Source organism: Anoplopoma fimbria, chromosome 19 (genome assembly GCF_027596085.1).
Source record: "Anoplopoma fimbria isolate UVic2021 breed Golden Eagle Sablefish chromosome 19, Afim_UVic_2022, whole genome shotgun sequence".
Taxonomy (NCBI): Eukaryota; Metazoa; Chordata; class Actinopteri; order Perciformes; family Anoplopomatidae; genus Anoplopoma; species Anoplopoma fimbria.
The window spans coordinates 20571904-20590302 of NC_072467.1; the positions used below are offsets into that span (position 1 = coordinate 20571904).

Below are 18399 nucleotides of genomic sequence, written 5' to 3' on the forward strand. Positions count from 1 at the left end.
TGGCAACGGAACCTTAAGCTAACTGCCTTTACTCTATCTAAGGTATCATCACTGAGAATTTAGAAATCAGCAAAAATGTTTGGGACATCAAGCACAGTCATGCCAGTAATAGTAATATCTTACAGGTTTATGTAGCGATGATGCAGAGTGGGGAACAGTGATCCTTAAAGGTTCACTCTAAAGTGGAGAGACAGAACAAAGAGAGTGGGTTGGAGGAAACTGTAGTCCATCATCTGTTTGGTATGATATAGGTCTGCTTTTGGTATAAAGAGGAGTTGAGGGGGCAGACGAGGGTCACAGAGTATTTGCAAAAACACACTCTTACTGCTTGACGTTCATGAGGTACCAGTTGGCTGGGGTTTACAATGTAGAGCACACAAGAAGAAGCAGAAATCATCAGAAAGTACCTGAAGGTTAAATTTGTACAATTGTCTGTATTTGACAATGTGACATAGTATAAATGATATTGATTCGTAAACCCAATCCATCTGGTCCAGCAGGCTAAATCAAATCCTAACAATGCAAACACTCTCTGACCTACGCCTGTGAGGAGGACAGTGAGGAGACATAAGGGTGGTGTTACTTCGTTTTTACATGGAGAACACTGTACAGGTGCCTTCAGGTCTGCCGGGACTAAAGGCACATGGGGTCCACTGAGCAACAGATGTGTCCGTTCTGGAAGTGAGAGGAGAGAGAGAAGGCAAATAAACATCATGAAGGGATCATGGTCACACTTTAACCACATCAAAGTCCTTGTGAAGCTCAACGGTTAATATTTTCAGGTAGCGGCGATGCTGCAGCATACAGATTCAGTTTGGCATTTAAGATCCCTCTGTGTGTCATTTCGGCACCAACTGATCCAAGGCGGAGTTATTCTACTGAGAATACAAACGTGAACGGTCTCAGAATAATTTTGCTTTAAACCAGGGGGAAAGATAAACTCGCTGGATGGCTAAAGGTTTTCAGGCACAGCGCTGTATGTGCTTAATCATCGAACTGACCAAATCAGAGTGCTATTAAACTGACTGGACCTGTTCAAAAATAATAAATCCACTCTCATATATTTGAATTCAATTGACATTTTTTGAAAGGTAGCATATATTTAATGGCTGTCATCCTTTTTGAAAGATGTAGACATCTTCGTCTGGCAGGCAGAGAGAAAATATTCCATCCTAGAAACTCCGGCAGGGGAGTCAGTCTTTGTGGATTAGTCCTAAAACTGAGGCAAACAATTTATGCTCACAATTGTTAATGAAGAGGATATTCGCCTGCATAGTTTACTTTTCCCAGTGATTGTTTTGTGTCACAAGTCCCAAAATAAAAACTTCTGCAGAGAAGCATTTTCTCCCCGAGAAAGTTTGAGTTTTCTAGATAGAATATCTGAGGCTCTGTACAGATTTTTAACAGTAATGAAGGATACAACGTGTTAATAAGTTAGCTTTAGAGGTGCTAGCAGGCAGATTTTATTAATGTTGGACAGAGCTTGGCTAGTCCAGTTTTAATGCTAAGCTAAACTAATTGGCTGCTAGCTGTAGCTTCATATATAGCAGACAAAGAAAGGGAAAATGCACATTTCCCCGAACAAATTTCAAACAAAAATTCAAAGAAAAGTGATTGAATATTCTTGCCTATAAAATGGCCATAAATTGTTCCCTAATAATATCGACTTTTGAAAGCAAAGTTCTCATATGGAACATCGCTTTTTATTTGTTATTTTCTCTGCTCTTTATTGTGCTTTCGAACAAAAAAACATTTTTTTTGAGTATGAATACTGATTTTTTGGTCTACAAAATAGATTGAGAGTTACTTATTTCATTAACCTCCTTTACTTTTATTTTTATTTTGTTGTACTGCTCTTTGAAATTTGGTCAGATATGTGTTGCTACCTGCAAAGATTTATGTGCAGATCAGATTTGGCAGACAGACAACTTAATCAACACCTACAGCCATATTTACCCCCATGTGTAATAAATACAGTCATGAGGTCTCAAAGATGCACAAACTGCCTCCCTAGTACAAAGTCTGGACCACAGTGTACTCTTCTTTCTCTGACAAAACAAAGAGGGTTCTCAATTTCCAAACCATATTCTTTGGGTATCTCGTCTGCCACTGAACTAGGCAAACTATCATTTGCTGTTTTGGGGGCTGCCCGCGGGGCTCGGTGCCTTACCTTGCACTGGCACAGGGTGCACTCTGTGCCATGTTTAATCCAGGAGGAGCCGCTGAAGCGTGAGATGTTGTGCTCGTCCGTGCACGTCTTGGTGATGTCGTTGCGGATGGTGTCTGCCTGGCAGGGGTCGGTGACACAGCGGGGACAGCACTCGCCCTCGGGCACCACGGTAAACTCGCAGTCCACGGGCGGGCAAGGCAGAGGCCAGCAGTCCACCTGCCCCTGCTGTAGAGGTGGAGGGAGACAATTTGAGAAAGATAGACAGACATGAAGCAGAAGAGAAACCGTTCAAAAATAATAAAAATCGCATTTTCCAGCCTTAAACAGGTTATTCATGCAAATACACATATTTCTCCTGACGCTGTATATTTGCATGCTAGAGGGAGCGTCTCCACTTGATACTAAGTTGTTAAGGTACCTAGAAAATATAGATGAGCAGAGCAATCTTCCAACACAGTCAGCATTTTTTCTTTTTTTTCAGACTGTAAAAGTAAATGCTCCAGCTTTTTAATTGACTTGTTCTCGTCCTCCTCTCTCATTGTTGTTCCCATATTAAATCTCACAGCAAACTTTCAGCACAGAGAGCGATATTGGATTCCTCCCCGTTGCCATTTTCTTTATTGCCCTGAGAAAATATATATGTGACCTTATTCATCTTAAATACTATACACTACATCATTCTGGATTGACCCACTTCTGCTTACACTGCTATCCATGAGCCTCCTCTGCTCCACACCTACTGTGGAAATGAAATATGGGCTCAGACTATACATGTTTAAGCACAGACGCAGACACAAAAGGCATACACACACATTAAGTTACAAGAGGCCTGATGCAAGGGTCCCACTGGGGATATTTAATATCACTGGAAATCGTATGGCTCAGCATTTTAGAAATGTTGTAGTAAATTAGGCCCGGCTATAAGGCAAAGGCTCATGCGGTGCTAATGCCCACTCCCTGCCTCCGCGTGGTGTGTAAACATTTGAAGAGGGAAATCCCCCCGAGTGGCACTCTTTGCTCGTAGCCAGGGGGAGGGATTGAATGTAGCCTCAGGTATCTGTCCCACGCAGCGAAAAAGGACATTATCATCTTTGTCTGTTTATGCAGATGTGGCCTATGATCACATAGGAGAAAGAGATTTTGCAATCAGCTCTTATTTTCCTTTCGCACAGAGCGGTGCGCCGTGGAAATTTGATAAACCTAGAACCGAAGCTTTTCTTTGATCTATTTGTGATATTTCACAAGGTTCTTATTTTGATCTGGCTTTGCATTCAGCGAGCATAGTATCTGTTATTTAATCTCTTTGCTTCTACTTAGACAGATGTAAGGATTCACTATGTTGCAACAAAATGCCTCCAGTAGATTAAAACTAGTGACATTTATATTTGCCTGGGAATCAGCCGGCATGTAATCACGCTCTTTCCTTTTATCCGCCCCGACCTATAGTGCAACCTATGGTGGAAGAAATTTGCTTCTTTGATCTGCTGGTGATTTAACAAGATAGGGAATCACAAGGGGGCCCATGTTTGCACATTCTACAAAGGCCATATTCCTGATTTCAAATGATTGCACGGGTAGCGGAGAAGGATTCGCATCTTGGTCTTGGGAGAATGATTTGCCCATCTGGCTGCTGTCACTGTGTATTTTAAGGCCCCTGCTGAGCCTGGACAGCCATGGCTCTGCTAAGTGTAGCAGCATTCAAGGTTCATTTCACGTCCCTGTCACGCTACTGGAGCCCCGGTACGGGATCGCACAGCAGCCCTCTCGCTTCGCCCCTTCAAAATGCTGCTCTCTGTACCGTGCGGCTGGTGGTCTTTTGATTTACTTCTAAGTTCCTGTGCATCTTTATTCAAGTGTGTTTTAATGCCCGACTGTGTGTATGCGTGGATGTATGAAAGCACGTGCATGTGTTGTGGTGGTGACGGGCGTGGCTGCATTCTCAAACATCGACCACATGTGTGCGTAACCGGTGAATACGAGGTACTCACTCGTGTTTGTATGCTGCATGTGTGCGCGTTTGCTCTGCTGCCGAGACCGGTGCGCCTGCTTTCTCAAATGCGTTTGTGTCTGTTTGTGTCAACATATATAAGTGCCTACAGAGTGCACAGCCTCAGCGAGAGTGAAGCCGAGCGAGCCCATTTTCAGCCGACTGTGCTTCCCCGCTGCCTCTCAGCTGAGCAGTGATTTCCCTGCTCTTCTATAATGGCTCGCTGTAAGAAATCTAAAACGCAACCCTCGGGTCCGGGGCATCAGGACAGCATTATAATGGCAGAAGGGAGGGGGGGCGGAATGGCATTAGCGTTGCTTCTCAGACCATAAATCTATCAGAGTGGAGCCAACTTATATCCTCTAGTATGGCGGATCTTTAATAGCAACAAAAGGGGGAGAAATAGGAAGGAGAAAAAGGAGTTGTAAAGTGCTTGTCTGAGATTCCACAGTGAGGATGATTTGTGAGTCACTGAACAGAAGGAGTGACACCAGTGTGGGTGTGTGGTACAGCGAGAGTGTGGCGGAGGCAAGACAGTGTGGTAGAACGTAAAGGATGACATTTGCATTTCATATGCATAATGGGTATGTGGTAGAGAGAGGCATCACAGGTAGAAGGATTTACTGTTGCTGTCAGGTTTACTGGGAAACACTTATGAAATGCCTCCCCGTTGTTTGAACAGCAGCACTGTGTAAACCTCGGAAAAGGTCGACACAGCAGAAGACCACAAAGAGAATAGTGCACATGTCTTACTGCGAAAGATTTATACGATGAACACAATGTTATCATGTTTTGTATGAGGAATAGGGTTGCATGTAGAGGACCGTCGACACCACAAACACACACACCTGCTGCAAACCCTCGTCAATCAACATAACCTTCTCAAAGAGAGGAGACAAAGTGTCACACCTCCCACTCTCCAGGCACACACATTTTCTCCTGTTCTCTCAACCTTGGAAGTGTCCTTCAATAAAAATGTATAATTCCATCACAGCATACAACAGTGCAGAGGGGTCCTTTGAATTCAATAAAATCTCACTAATCACTCAATCCTTTTCCACGAGTTGTAAAAGCAATCTTCTTTTTTACTCCTCTCTGCAACCTTCCTATTCACCTCTTAATCACTCCCTATCTGTGGCCACAGAAAATCTCTCTTTGACTTTTCTTTACATAGCGCCTCTACAATTTGTGAGCATTTCCATGGAGACTGGAGTATTTATTTTGTTTCTTGTATTGGCACTGTGGCACAGCGCTGAACGCTTACGGTGTTTTGGCTGTCACCGCAAATTGCTCGTGATAAAAGCATCGACTAAATGAATGCAATGCAAGCTTTATAAAACATGTGGGGGTTTATTCATCCCGGCCTTACTTACCAGGCACTGGCACTGCTGGCAGTTCTCCACCCATGTGTCCCCGCTGCCGTAGGTGAGCACGCCGTTCTGGTGCAGACACTGGCTGCTCAGTCGAGGGTCGCACTCGGGGCAGCAGAACAGGTCGGCGTTGGGGTTGTCGCAGTCGCAGACCATCCTGCGGCACATCACTTGGCCTGCCTTTGGACGGGGAGTACAAACACGTACATCACGTGAACACACACACATATATATATATACACGCATGCAAAGACAAGGCCGTTTGTTTGACGGGATCGTTAAACATGTATGCTGATAATAAATGTTGTAATAAAAGCTGGGTAGCCTAGCAACTGATTTGTGGGTTCTGTTTTATGTCTTTTCAGTCTGAGGGAAAAAGACACACAAGATTTAAATATATTTTATGATCAGTGAAGCTCAGTGGTTCTCCGTGAGTTTCTGATCATCAGTGTGGTGTTTGAAGGAGTGTTACTTGGCTGTCTAGCTGTCTCAGTGATTTAAGGTGCCTTCCACATACAAGAACAGCTCCGGGTCTGAACTCAACTCATTACCTTTGTCACTCACATCTGATGCTGCCACTTTAATGTACAGTTGTCTGAGGAAATAAACGTAGCAATGTTTGTTCCAGACACATGAAAAAAAAATCCGTTGATAGATCAATTCGTTGATTGACAGAAAATTAATCTGCACATTTTTTTCTGGCATTTTCATGCCTTTCTGAGATTATTGACAGAAGAGGGATGGCAGCAAATGAGAGGCGAGAGAGACAAATTTATACCTGCAGGTTCTTCAGTGTCCGAATACTATTTTGTGCACTAGTTTTTCTGTAGGATTCTGGACCACTTGCCCTGGAGCTGCAAGCGATACATAGAGTTTATGTAATTTGTGTTCCTCACGCCAATTAAATATAAGTAGTTTTATTTCTGAAATGTTTTTGAAATTAGCTGCCCCGCTGATAGATGCACTCGAGCGCTAAACCCCCTCCCATCTGGTGCTCCAAGCAGATTGAAACAATTAACTATTTGCATATTGCTCGACCTCAGTCTGGACACATCCCAGTCTTTGTCCCCTCTGTGTTGCTTGACCTTGGTTTCCCCCATCAATTAGTGGCAGCTCTCCATCTCATATCCAGCTGTGTCCGTCTAAACAATATCGTGTTCATCCCTCTGCTTCATCATTCGCTCAATACAAATAATTTTGACAGGCAGCTCTTCAATCTCTCAAATCAATTAATATGACTCATTTAATTAAGGAGCGATTTCTGCCCTGGTCCTTTGTAATCAAATGAATAATTTGTTGCTTGATCATTCACTACCGACACTAATCCACTATAATCACCTTCCACTACTGCCAGACACTTAGCATAATGTTGAGTGAAACGCTGAAATGCAAAGTATGGCTGGTCCATGACCTTATAATCATGGAGAGAAAATGTGTATTTGGGACTATAGTATTGTTCCAAATAGACTATAAGTGTTTCGGACCGACGGTTTCCAGATTTCTTGTCACTGGGGTGTCAGAAATTAATCAAAGTAGCTCCATGAAAAGCCTGAGTCACTCTGGTAAACCTTTAAAAATCACTACATATAGGTTTCCAGATTCCTTGTCACTGGGGTGTCAGAAATTAATCAAAGTAGCTCCATGAAAAGCCTGAGTCACTCTGGTAAACCTTTAAAAATCACTACATATAGCTCATGCTGTACTTAAGTGAAATTGCTCATCAAAACAGCACATCTGTCATTGTCAACAGCGATGTCACATCGGGGTTTTTGTTGTACCAGTGTTTCCATCCGCACACACTTTTTGTCTCTTTTCCATGCCCACACATTTTATTTGTTTGTTTTAAAAAAGGCAAAGGGGTGTAGACGAGGACAGTCTTTCATTTTTTGCAGCATTTGATTAATCACATCACTGCATTCTAACATTACCAAAAATGACTCAGCCTTAAGGGGTCACAAGCTACATTTAATAGCTAAAGATAAGCACGCCTGATGACACATCAATGTTTAAATGTGTATTTGTTTAAATAAATACCAGAAGTGTTAAGGTAGTCCAGAGCTGTGTTTAGTGTACAACAAGACCTATCTTCATTTATGATTCTATAACTTAAATTGGAGTTGTGCTTCTGATGACCTAATGAAGTCCAATGTTTACACTGTTTTTAGCTCTCTTTAGGTCTCCCTCAGCTCCTATCAGAAATATCTGCTCTTCAACTGCTAAAAGCTCCATTTAGTTGTTAACTTTGTCTCCTGTTTGGTGCTGGGAAGGTAGTGTATGTACAGTGGGGTTGGTCGAGCTGTTTAGCTAAAAACTGCTGCCTTCTGTGGCCATGAAACAAAAACATGAGTTGAAAGACACTGTATATAGAAGTGACACTAACCAACATGTTGTTAATAATTACATCTGGGTTCATCACTACGAACGACCCCTTATACATTTAATTTAGACCTTTTTCCAGATAACCAAAGTGAATGAAACAGCAAACTGGAACCTGAGATGCTCCTGAAGAATTTTACTTCACTGTCACAACTGTTTTGGGTTTTAATACTTTTTACCTAAAGGTGGCATGACATTGGTCTTTCATGCACAGTCACGTCGTGTCTAATTAAAAAATATCTCTTCCATTTCACCACTGTGCTTCAATCATTTTTTTTATAAATACCACGGATTGGTTCAAGGGGAGCAGTATGATTACAGGACAAAACAAGGTGACTTTGTTGCTGATTGGCACTGTGGGAGACGTCATCATTCATAGGCAAGAACAGGTTCACAGTTGCTTTGTTTTTCTTTGTTTAGACACTGGGATAGCAGAGGGAGGATAAACAAAGAACAGAAAACTCAATCATAGACCAGTTGAGTGCACATGCAGTGATAGAGAGAGGGAACATCATTACTCAACTCTCTATGGCACATGGCACATTTCTTCTGTTTCTATCGGCCTCCAAATCTTTTTTTATCTCATCCATCTTTCCACTTGTCCATCTTGGTCTAATTCAGTCAGTCCATCTACCTCTGCTTTGACTTCTCTCTGTCTGTCTCTTCTCTCTCTGTGATCTACATGTCCATCTCCGTCTGTTTCTTACCTGGCAGGAGCACACGGAGCACCTATCGCTGTCCAGCACCCAGATCTGCCCACTGTGCTTGACCTTGTTGTCATGGATACAGTCACCGGTGCAGTTGTGCCCGTGGGGGCACCGGCAGTCGTAGCCTCCGTCCAAGTTGAAGCACACGGTGTCGTTGGCACAGGTGTTCCTCCCCGTCTTGCATTCATTAATATCTACGGGGAGCATTAAATAAATGACATCATGCATATGCTCAGTGCAGGTTACACAGTTTATGCATAGCCTGTGGAAATGGGGATTTTTTTTTAATAACAAGCTCAGTAATATTTTCACTAGTAGCATGTTGGCAAGGTAAAAGAGCATGTCCTGTTACAGAATGGTTCAAAGCATAATAAATATTTGGCCTAGACAATGACCTGCTCTATGAACCCTTAAGTTGCAGCTCAAATGCGGCTTTAAAAATGTAGCAGTACAACATTTTTCAAATCTAATGTAACCCAGAAACCTACTTTTGGTGAAATTATAACTTTGCTTTGTGAAGCCCGGGCAGGTTTTTCTTTTATTTATTTTTTTGGATAGTGCCTTTCATGTGCCTTTTTTTCCTGCCTCTGCCAACTCAAATTGACAGGCAAGATGGGGTCAACGAGTCGAGCAGCGCTAGTACTATTGTTACAGGCAATGCTTCAATGTTGCCGTAGATTGAGGGTTTCCATTTTGACAGCTGACACTTCTCCTGACAGGCTGTATCAGAGAGAATGTTAGAGAAAATGAGCAGTCTGCAAAAAAAAAGCAATCTGACGTTTTGAGAGGAAAACACACTGATAATGACACACCTATCCCATCATACCACTATTTACAGGAGTGTAACGACACATCTCATGAAAGAAAAAGTTTTTGCTGGCGGGTGACTCATACTTCAACAAAGTTCTTTCTAATTAAGAGACACTATTTTCAGTGCTTGCTTCTCTAATCTGTCAACCCTGAATCAAGAAATCAAAGAGGAGACCTTTTAATCTGTGATGAGACTGAGTTCTTAAATCAGGGGCCATTCAATGGAAAATTGATTGTGTGTTTTCTACTAATGTGCCATTCTGGAGCTTTAAGATCGTATTCCTGCAATGCTTAAAACTATGAACCAGAATTTAAACCTCGTTTGAGTGTAAGAACTCTTAAATCTGAGGTGATGTGACATTGTCATGTTGAAGATTTTACGTCAAATTGGCATCACAACTTAAAAAGTTCAAAGCGACATTTAAAAAATGTAAACTTTAACACAAGAAAATATAAATAAAATTCAAACATAATCAACATGTATGGGGATATACTATCCTGGAAAAAAATAAGAAAATAAAAAAGAATTTCCTCATCGCTTGAAACATTCACAAAATGTCATGTTTTACACATGATGAACTCAAAGAAAATCTCAGAAAAATCAAATGATTCCCTTTGATATATCCAAGCTGCATTCCAAAAACCCGATAAAAATTAAACCATTTTCACCATCATTTTGTACCTTTGTGTGTAAAAGTTGGACTACTCACCTACGCACGATTCCCCACTGGCGGAAAACAAGCCGTTGTCATGGTAGCCATCACGGCATTCACAGTGGTACCAGCCGGGCAAGTTGACACAAGTTGATTTGCTATCACACTCGACAAAGCCGTCCGCACACTCATCAATATCTGAAGAGAAGAACAATAAGACATCCATATACAGTAGCTGTCTTGTTGGATTCAAAATATGCTCTTAACAGTGAATGGGCTATTGAGCTACATTACTGCCTGGTAGGCATTTTCAACATTGACTGACTTATAATTGATATAACAACATGGATAGTGTTTGAGTGAATCTAGTCCGTAGGCTTCATTGATCTAGCACAGTCGCATAGCCAGAGAAGGACATCTGTATCAATAAAAGATAGCAGGGAATGAATGAATCTAATATAACAAGCCTATTCGTAGAAGCCAGAGATTTAACCGGCTTGCATTTTGAAATGCCAGTAAAAAAGAAAATCCTACACAGTCTAATCCTCCAAAACATGCAGGCAAACAAATCCTGAGGTGTGTGTACACTTTTATTGAACTTTGCTTGGACATTAGGAGTTAATATGAGGTGACATGCACAGAAGCTCATCAAAGGGCTTTAACGCAGCTTCTAACGCGTCCTGTGGGCGGTTGTCAATAGATGGAGCTCATGTTTGTTTTCACTGGGCTCCACTTAGAAATATCCTTGACTCTGCCTCCTCCTTCAGCTCTTGTCTTTAATAAAAGACTTTGATTACATGCTCTGACGCTCTCCTCGCTGTCGTTTTTTTCCCTTTTCTTTTTCTTTTTTACTCTCTAACTCCCCGTTTCTGTTTACAATAGGCCAACATCCAACCCTTTTCTTTCAACAGGGGAGCGGGCAACTTTTCTGCAAACATCAACCAAGAACAAATCTAATATAATTTTCCAACAATGAGCATAATACAAACAGAGGGACGGATCACTCTGATATTTCAGCTAACATTTAATTAAACTGAGGGCAAGGCCCACACGAGGGAGGAAATAAATCGGGCTAAATATGTTAGGCCCAGACATGCACCGTGATTAAATGTGTCTGTATGGTCTGTGATGTTTTTTTTATGATTGTGCATGATGCATGATGCTCTGCTCTCATTATGAAAATGGCAGTGTGCCGTGTCTGACCTTCTCCACCACTGCCTGCAACAGTATCCCCCATGAGCATCAGACAGACGGGCTCATGGTCCCCCACCGCCCAGGCAGTAATGGGATTAAGATCTATTGGCTAATGAGCCCACAGCCTTTTAATAGAATTTCTGCAGCAGATTAACTGTTGATGAAATGTCCTGCAGATTAGGGCCCTATCTATTCAAAAAATGACCCGCATTTGTCTGAGAAGCAGGTTTGCTTAGAAACCTGCAGCATATTTCTTTTTTCTTTTTTTTCCTGTTTTCCATACTGGCCAGGTTCAAAAAGCTCTCTCTTTTGAAGTGGCAGACTTTAAAGCAAAAGCTCACATTTTACTAATTACATCAGTTTGGTGAGAGCAGAGCACCTCGTTCTCTCCCCTCAGGTCAGCAACGCTGGGTTAAAAGGACACTGCTTAAAAATCATGAGATACTCTTAACTACCTATCTCTTAAAAAAAGGAATATGAATTCTCCCCCACTCCTGAAGAGGAACATCCAATGCTCTTTGCTGCCTGTGTATTTGAGTAGGATAAAAGTGCAGGGAACTTTTAAAGGGAAAAGCTGCATGAGGTCTACCGGTATAAAAAAAACCAAAAGAAAAAAAAATGAAGCTGAATTTGTTTGGATCATCCTCTTCTCCCCCATAAGGCTGGATGAAACTGAGCAGTTGGATACTATTTATAGCAAACACTGATGGTGGTGGGAGTCTAAAAATATGTAAATAGCTATTTTCAGTCAGTTTCATTCAGGTGTTTTTAAAAACTTGACTGTCTAGCTATAACAACAGAGGGTTACACCCTCGACAAAAGATTCATCGTTTTCTCTTTTTACCGAGCCAAAACTGTCAGCTGCAATTAAAAGCCGCTGCTTCTCATCCTGCTGTCAAATCAACTCTTAAAGTGCTGCGGCGTTTTAGGATGACGAAACTCACTGTCGTCGCACCTTGGACTTGACAAGATAGAAACGTGTGAGGTACAGCAAGGACACAACATGCTTCCAAAAGTATGGCCTTCTTCTTTTATCATCTGGCGAAAAGGATAATGGAAGATCATTGTAATTATATCATCAACAGTGACAATCAGACGAGGGCGCTGCCTGAAAGCTCTGTCTCCTCTGAATCATGAGTGGAATCATGCGGGTGGCGCAGTATATTTTTCACTTGTTAAATCATGTCATGTTTTTCCTCTCTCTGTTCTAGAAGAAAAAGAAAAAAAAGACTATACAAAGAAAATAAAATTTGGCTTTTCTGAATCCATCTCCTGGAGGGGTCAAGGCCACGGAAGAACAGCTATTTTGGAGTTACCTTGCTTATGAAAGATGTGGAAACCTACACAAAGAGAGGAGGATGAGGACGGGCTAGATGAGGAGGAGGAGGAAAGGCGATGAGACAAACTGCGGTTAGTCTTCTCGTTATCCTGATTGGCAGCCCGGATACAAGGGCTCTATTAAGGCAGCTCTCCGAGGACAAAGTGAGGAACAAGCAGACGGTCTTTCTGCACCCTCCTGGGCTTGTTATGCCACTCTGCCGCGACCACCTCCTCCTACTCTTTCTTCATCCTCTGCCTTCGCCTCTCCATGCGTTCCCTTTTTCTCTTCACTATCTCTGTCTCAAAGCTCAGGCAAAAACCGAAATTGCCCTCGTCATCACCTTTCCACATCGCTGCAGTTTGCTGTGTCTTTGAGCAGAAAAAAGGCAGAGTTTAGAGTTTAGTCTTGCCTTCCCTCTTCTCTTCATCCCTCCCTTTCATTGTCCCTGCTCCCTCCAACCTTTCCACTTCGTCCTCCCTTTCTATTCTGACGCTGGATAGGTGCAGTTTCTCTGCTTTTACCCCGTCATTCTTTCCTTGCTCCCACCATTGTCGCTTCCCTCCCCATGTCTTTCACCTGCTCTGACTGACGGATAGCCCTGTGGGGGGTTTGCGGTTGCAGTTCTACGGTGTTGCATCACTGTCACCGCTACCACACGTACTTCTCCCGTACAGAAACCTAATTCAAACTGATTTCCATTCCCATAGAGGTCTACCTGGTAATCCTGATAAGCACCAGCAGGCATTATTTAAAGACATCTCTGGATCTTAACTGAACCTTCCCTCCTGCTCTAAAGTCAGATGCCATTTGACAATAAATGGATTTTAAAATTAGCTGAATTTGTCATGTGAGATCACGTTTACAATGACGGCTGAGGAATGGGCTGCAGAACCTATAAGTCGATAATAATGTGTAGAAAGCTTTTATCGGCACGTACATGACACAGCGATAAGGTAAGAAATGGATTCCTGATCCCTGTTCTTTAATGTACAGTAAAGTGTAATTGAGTGATTGTCACTGGTCCTCAGTCTTCATTAAGAGAATGAGCGAAACTCAAGTAATCAATCAATCATCTTGAGACCCGAGGCAAATGGAGTTACACACTGGGTTCCTAAAGATGAAACAGACACTGAAACGCAAATCCATATCTGCAAGCACTTGAGTGGGAGAGTGGATGAGTAATCATGGCAAATTGGAAACAAGCCTTGTGAACAATCGGTAGCTGCAAGCGCATGCAGAACGCGTATCACTGTGAAATTCCTCCACCCTTGAAATGAAATCACCATTTATAAACTGATCTTTGCAGGCAAAACATGTAAAAGTGAATTTCAGCATGATTGTTGAATTATTTGGAAAGTAAAACATTGTTTAGAGATATATCAGAAATACTCTTTTAACCTCGAAGCCCCTGAGAGGGAGGATGGATCATGTGTTTTTATTGACAGCTGGGCCAACAGGAGCACCAAGAAAACATAAACAAACTTGTGCTGTTTACTTCTTTTTTTTTATATCTGATACTTATTCAGTCTCTCTTCAAACTTAGTGCTGATGAATTTGGAACAATATTTCAAACACTGCTTGGATGGAGATTGACGAAATTTGTGGCAGAGATGGCGCCGGGAAATAGTAGAAAATGAGCTTGTCCAACCGGATGTTGCGTTTTTCATCACTGCAGATCGGAGCTGGAGCCGTTAAATACCTGTGAATATTGCAGAGTCAGTCCTGGGAATTAATACCGATTGTAACCTTTCCCACTAAAGACAAAGGAAAGATATTAATGTTTTTTTTTTGTTCAGTTGGACAGGGGCCTATTGAGAAGCACCTAGAGAACCAGTTTCCAATTACAAAACCAATTTCTCTCACATTTACACTTAATGTCCTACAGTGGCCTGGCTAATTAGCTATCAAGCCTGCAAAATTATGTTAGCAGTGCAGAATTTACCCACAGACAGAGAAACTGGTAGTATATGAGCGAAAAAACTAAAATTTTCACTCTGGGATACTGATTTTTTTCTCCAAAGGAAGCAGACATGTAATTAACAGAGCAGCTCTGTATGCCGCAAGAAAATACCAATTTGATTTCCATTGGCCTTTAAAGAAATGTAGCTGTCCAGTGTCCAGTGTGGCAACTACAGCAGCGAGCTATCCCTGGGAGATGTGTCATTTAGGTAGAAGCAGCAGGTTGCGCTCAGCTCCACGACAGCTCCGACCATTAGCTCGGCCTAATTAAGACACAATAATTAAGGGTGATGGAGTGAGGGCTTTGTTAGGCCATCTCTAAATAAATAATGAATACATAATCACTATGCTTAAACAAGCCGCTTGAGCTTCAACGGTCACAGGGCCCCCAGGCCATGTGGGTAAATTGTGGAGCAAGAGGAGGGAGAGAGGGAGAGCAGCAGCGATGCATCATGGGAGCTGTCAAGGGGGCGCAAAAAATTAATATGGTTTTAAATATTCACTACCTGCGCGTGAGAGTGGAGTGCGTGGCGCCCAGGGGAGATTTTAACTCTGATGAGGTTGTGATGTTTTTTTTTTCTTTGCCTACTATTGTGTAATACACGCTGTTAATACTTATACAACAGCAGAGCTTTAACAACTGCTAGAAACCTATCTGTCCTGTGCAATCTAACCTGGACAGCCCAGTTTGTCATGCACATGTAGCCGACCTTTATCTACTTGTATCACATTCACCTGAAAACTGTTCACCTCAAACTGTGTGTTTCATCATTATTTATCTTCATGCTTGTCTAACTCTGGCTGTCTGTTTCTTTGTCTATCTGTTGTTTTGACTGTCAGTCAGTCTGCTTAGTTTTTTTTTTTTATTATCTGTCTAGTCAGTTGTTTTTGTCTAAAACACTGACAAGCTTCCCGGAGCTCGACATCGATGTAAATGAGGTCTGAGGGAACAAACTGTTTGTCTGGCCCTGTTCGGCTCTCTGTCCTCGTCAATAAGCCAGCGTGACCTCGGGGCTCCACATCCGTCTCTCGCTGCCTTCAAAGCTTCCTCATGAACTCACTGGCCATCCACTTGTCTCCTCCCATCCGCCTCCCCAAATTTCTTCTTCACTGCTATTTTTTTCCCGTTCCATTTTTTACATTTCATAATAAATCACCTCCGTTTTTCGTCCCCCTTTCCCTCTCGTCTTATCTCCTCTCATCTGCCATCACCCAATAATTAAATAGCCTCTCCTTTCTTCGCTTACAAACTGTTTCTCTACTCTATGTCCTCTTCAAACTTACGCTTATATCTTCCTTCTCTAACTTATCTTCTTTCATCTTTCCTTTAGGAACTCAGAGAAACGTTCAGTTAGAGAAAAGGTTATAGCAATTCATTGAATGTTGTATTGAATATGGAAGCTCTAATTAAAAGGAGCCGTTTAGCTTACAACAAAACGCTCCCCTCTTTAGATCACATCTCTTAATCAGAGTATCCCTTCAGATGAAGAAGTGTGCTGATAAATGATCACGACTTGAGAAAATGAGTTTCTTTTCCCGCCAATAAAACGTGGATTTACAGTGTAGGTGTAATACACTAGGGGTCTCTGATGGTGCTCTCAAACATCACCCATCAGGAGTGTGTAGGAGTCACAAAACTAAATTACATCATTAACATTGAACATAAAAATCTTTTATCTCTTTCTCCTTGTCCTCAAAGATCACTGTTGATGCTAAACTAGCCTCCCTGTGATTCAGCGCCGCTGATGATTAAAAGTCCTTGTGAGGACGGATGAATTGAAAGATGAAAGGGAGAGGTGTCCATCCGCAGGATCTGATCAAATGCTCTTCTCCCTTAAGCTGCCCACAGCGTCCTTTGAGAAGCTAGCAAGAGGGCAGCCAAGGACAGCAGGGATGGCCATTAGTAATATAACTGACAGCGTAGTGACAGAACATTTTAACTGGTGGCAAAGGACCCTAACAAGCTTAGAGGGGCTTGAAAGGAGCAGATAATGAGCTGAAAAAAATAAATAAAATACAAATGCTATCTCCCCACTCTGCTCATAGAAACAGTTGAGCAATGCAGTCAATAACCACACATCTGTGGCCAAAACAGAAGGGGATGTTCACAGATGTTATGTCCAATTATTTATTGGCTGGTAGAAAATCTCCACAGACCTGGGCCCTGTTTCCTAAAAGCATCTTCAATCATAAAAACCCTTGTTATGAATCTTCTTACATTTGCGAGGTATTTTCTAAAAGCATCGTATGATTACATGTTCCCCCTGCTTTCAGATGCAACGACAACATGATTTATTGTAAGTGTTTAAGGTTTCGTTTTATTTAATCATTTCACCTAGGCTGTTATCAGGACAACTGTGAAATTCTCTGAGGGATGTGGAAATGGTGTTTCATGCAACATGAGCGAATATCTTTAAACAATACATAAATAAATAGCCCTGTAAGCTAAAAAAAAAGAAAGTAAAATGGAAATTACTAAGTCTTTAACCAGCTTTTCAAGGAAATATTTATAAAAACGTTGCTTTGCATCTAATGGCCATGAATTGTGCATTTCCAATGCCTCTTCTTCATCTGTTATGCAAAAACACCCAGTGCAAAGACATCCAGAACAACCTAAGCTAGTGAATATTTGCAACATAAACTTATTTACAGTATATATATATTTCATCAGTATTTTTCAGTGCATCCTTGAAGTAAATGTTTTTTTACTTATGATGCCTACACCTACGTATGCCTTCAATATTATATTATTCTCATCTTGCCGTAGTGCCACTTTTCCTGATCTTATGTCTTATATCTTATTTTATTTTTTTATCCACATAATTTGAAGCTGCGAGCTGGAGGCTCTGATGGTTGACTAAGTTGGACTACATTTACATTATGTGCTCAATGATTTTAAGATCTCTTTTGCCTGTTTTAAAGTATGCCTTGCATGTATGGGTATCTTTAGTGTCTAAATGTATATTGGGAAATAAGCCCTGGGCCAAAACATTGGGGCAAGTTTGCTTCTCTGCACCAAGTAAATGTCAAAACTAAAGAAATAACCTGCAACATGAACCCAAATGAAACGGGATACAAAATAAAATTGGACAACCAAATACATTGACTGCAACGTGAACAACATGAGTTAATTTAACCACATCAGAGAAATTCATTTACAGGTATGTAATCAATCACACAAACTAATAACCTCACTCATTCTAGCTGGCATTCGAACATCTGTAGGTTAAAAAAGAACCAGAAAGTATCAGAGGCTTTAACAAACATTTAGTTTTTACTTTGAAACATCCTAATAGGTATAGTAGGATATTTTATCTTGATTCCTGCAAGAAAAAGAAATTGGCCGCCCATTTCGCTGAAAAATAAACCTAATAGTCCAGCATTTGCCCATCTCTCAACCAGGCCATATAAGGAATGGAACCAGCCTGCGGCTACCACATTGACTATGCGGCATGTTCGGGCACACATTACATGGCTGGCCCTGCGTACATTTATATCCCAGACTGAAGTGTATGTGGCCTGCCGCAGCTGTGTGCTGCATAATTCATGATGTGTCAGAGTTCTCCACTAGCTGGTGTCTGTCTGTCAGCAATGCGTGTCCCCTGTCCCTCCCCATCCATTCCCCCTGAATGGTAATGACTAGCCACCAAGCGCACGCATACAGTCACAAGAGGATCTCAACTCAAACTAAAAAACACATTAACAAGCATCCTCATAATTGTACAGACACAAATGTACACAAACTATTACACACAAGTACACTAAAACACACTGACGTACAACAATCCAAAATAGGGAAGAAGGTTGACAATCAGCAAACTGTTCAGCGCCTTCTCATACGTAAATGTGTGT

General features: G+C 41.7%; 1 protein-coding gene across 1 annotated transcript in view; it reads right to left on the reverse strand.

The window, feature by feature from the left end:
* The window catches only part of nell2a (neural EGFL like 2a), a 71325-nt gene continuing 52926 nt past the window's right edge, over positions 1-18399 (reverse strand). Inside the window, exons 16-20 of the mRNA XM_054620256.1 lie at positions 10131-10271; positions 8611-8804; positions 5531-5707; positions 2171-2395; positions 1-675 (exon numbers count right to left, since the gene is read on the reverse strand). Coding sequence (XP_054476231.1) covers positions 634-675; positions 2171-2395; positions 5531-5707; positions 8611-8804; positions 10131-10271 — 779 coding nt within the window. The 3' untranslated portion in view covers positions 1-633. The remainder of the gene's footprint in view (positions 676-2170; positions 2396-5530; positions 5708-8610; positions 8805-10130; positions 10272-18399) is intronic.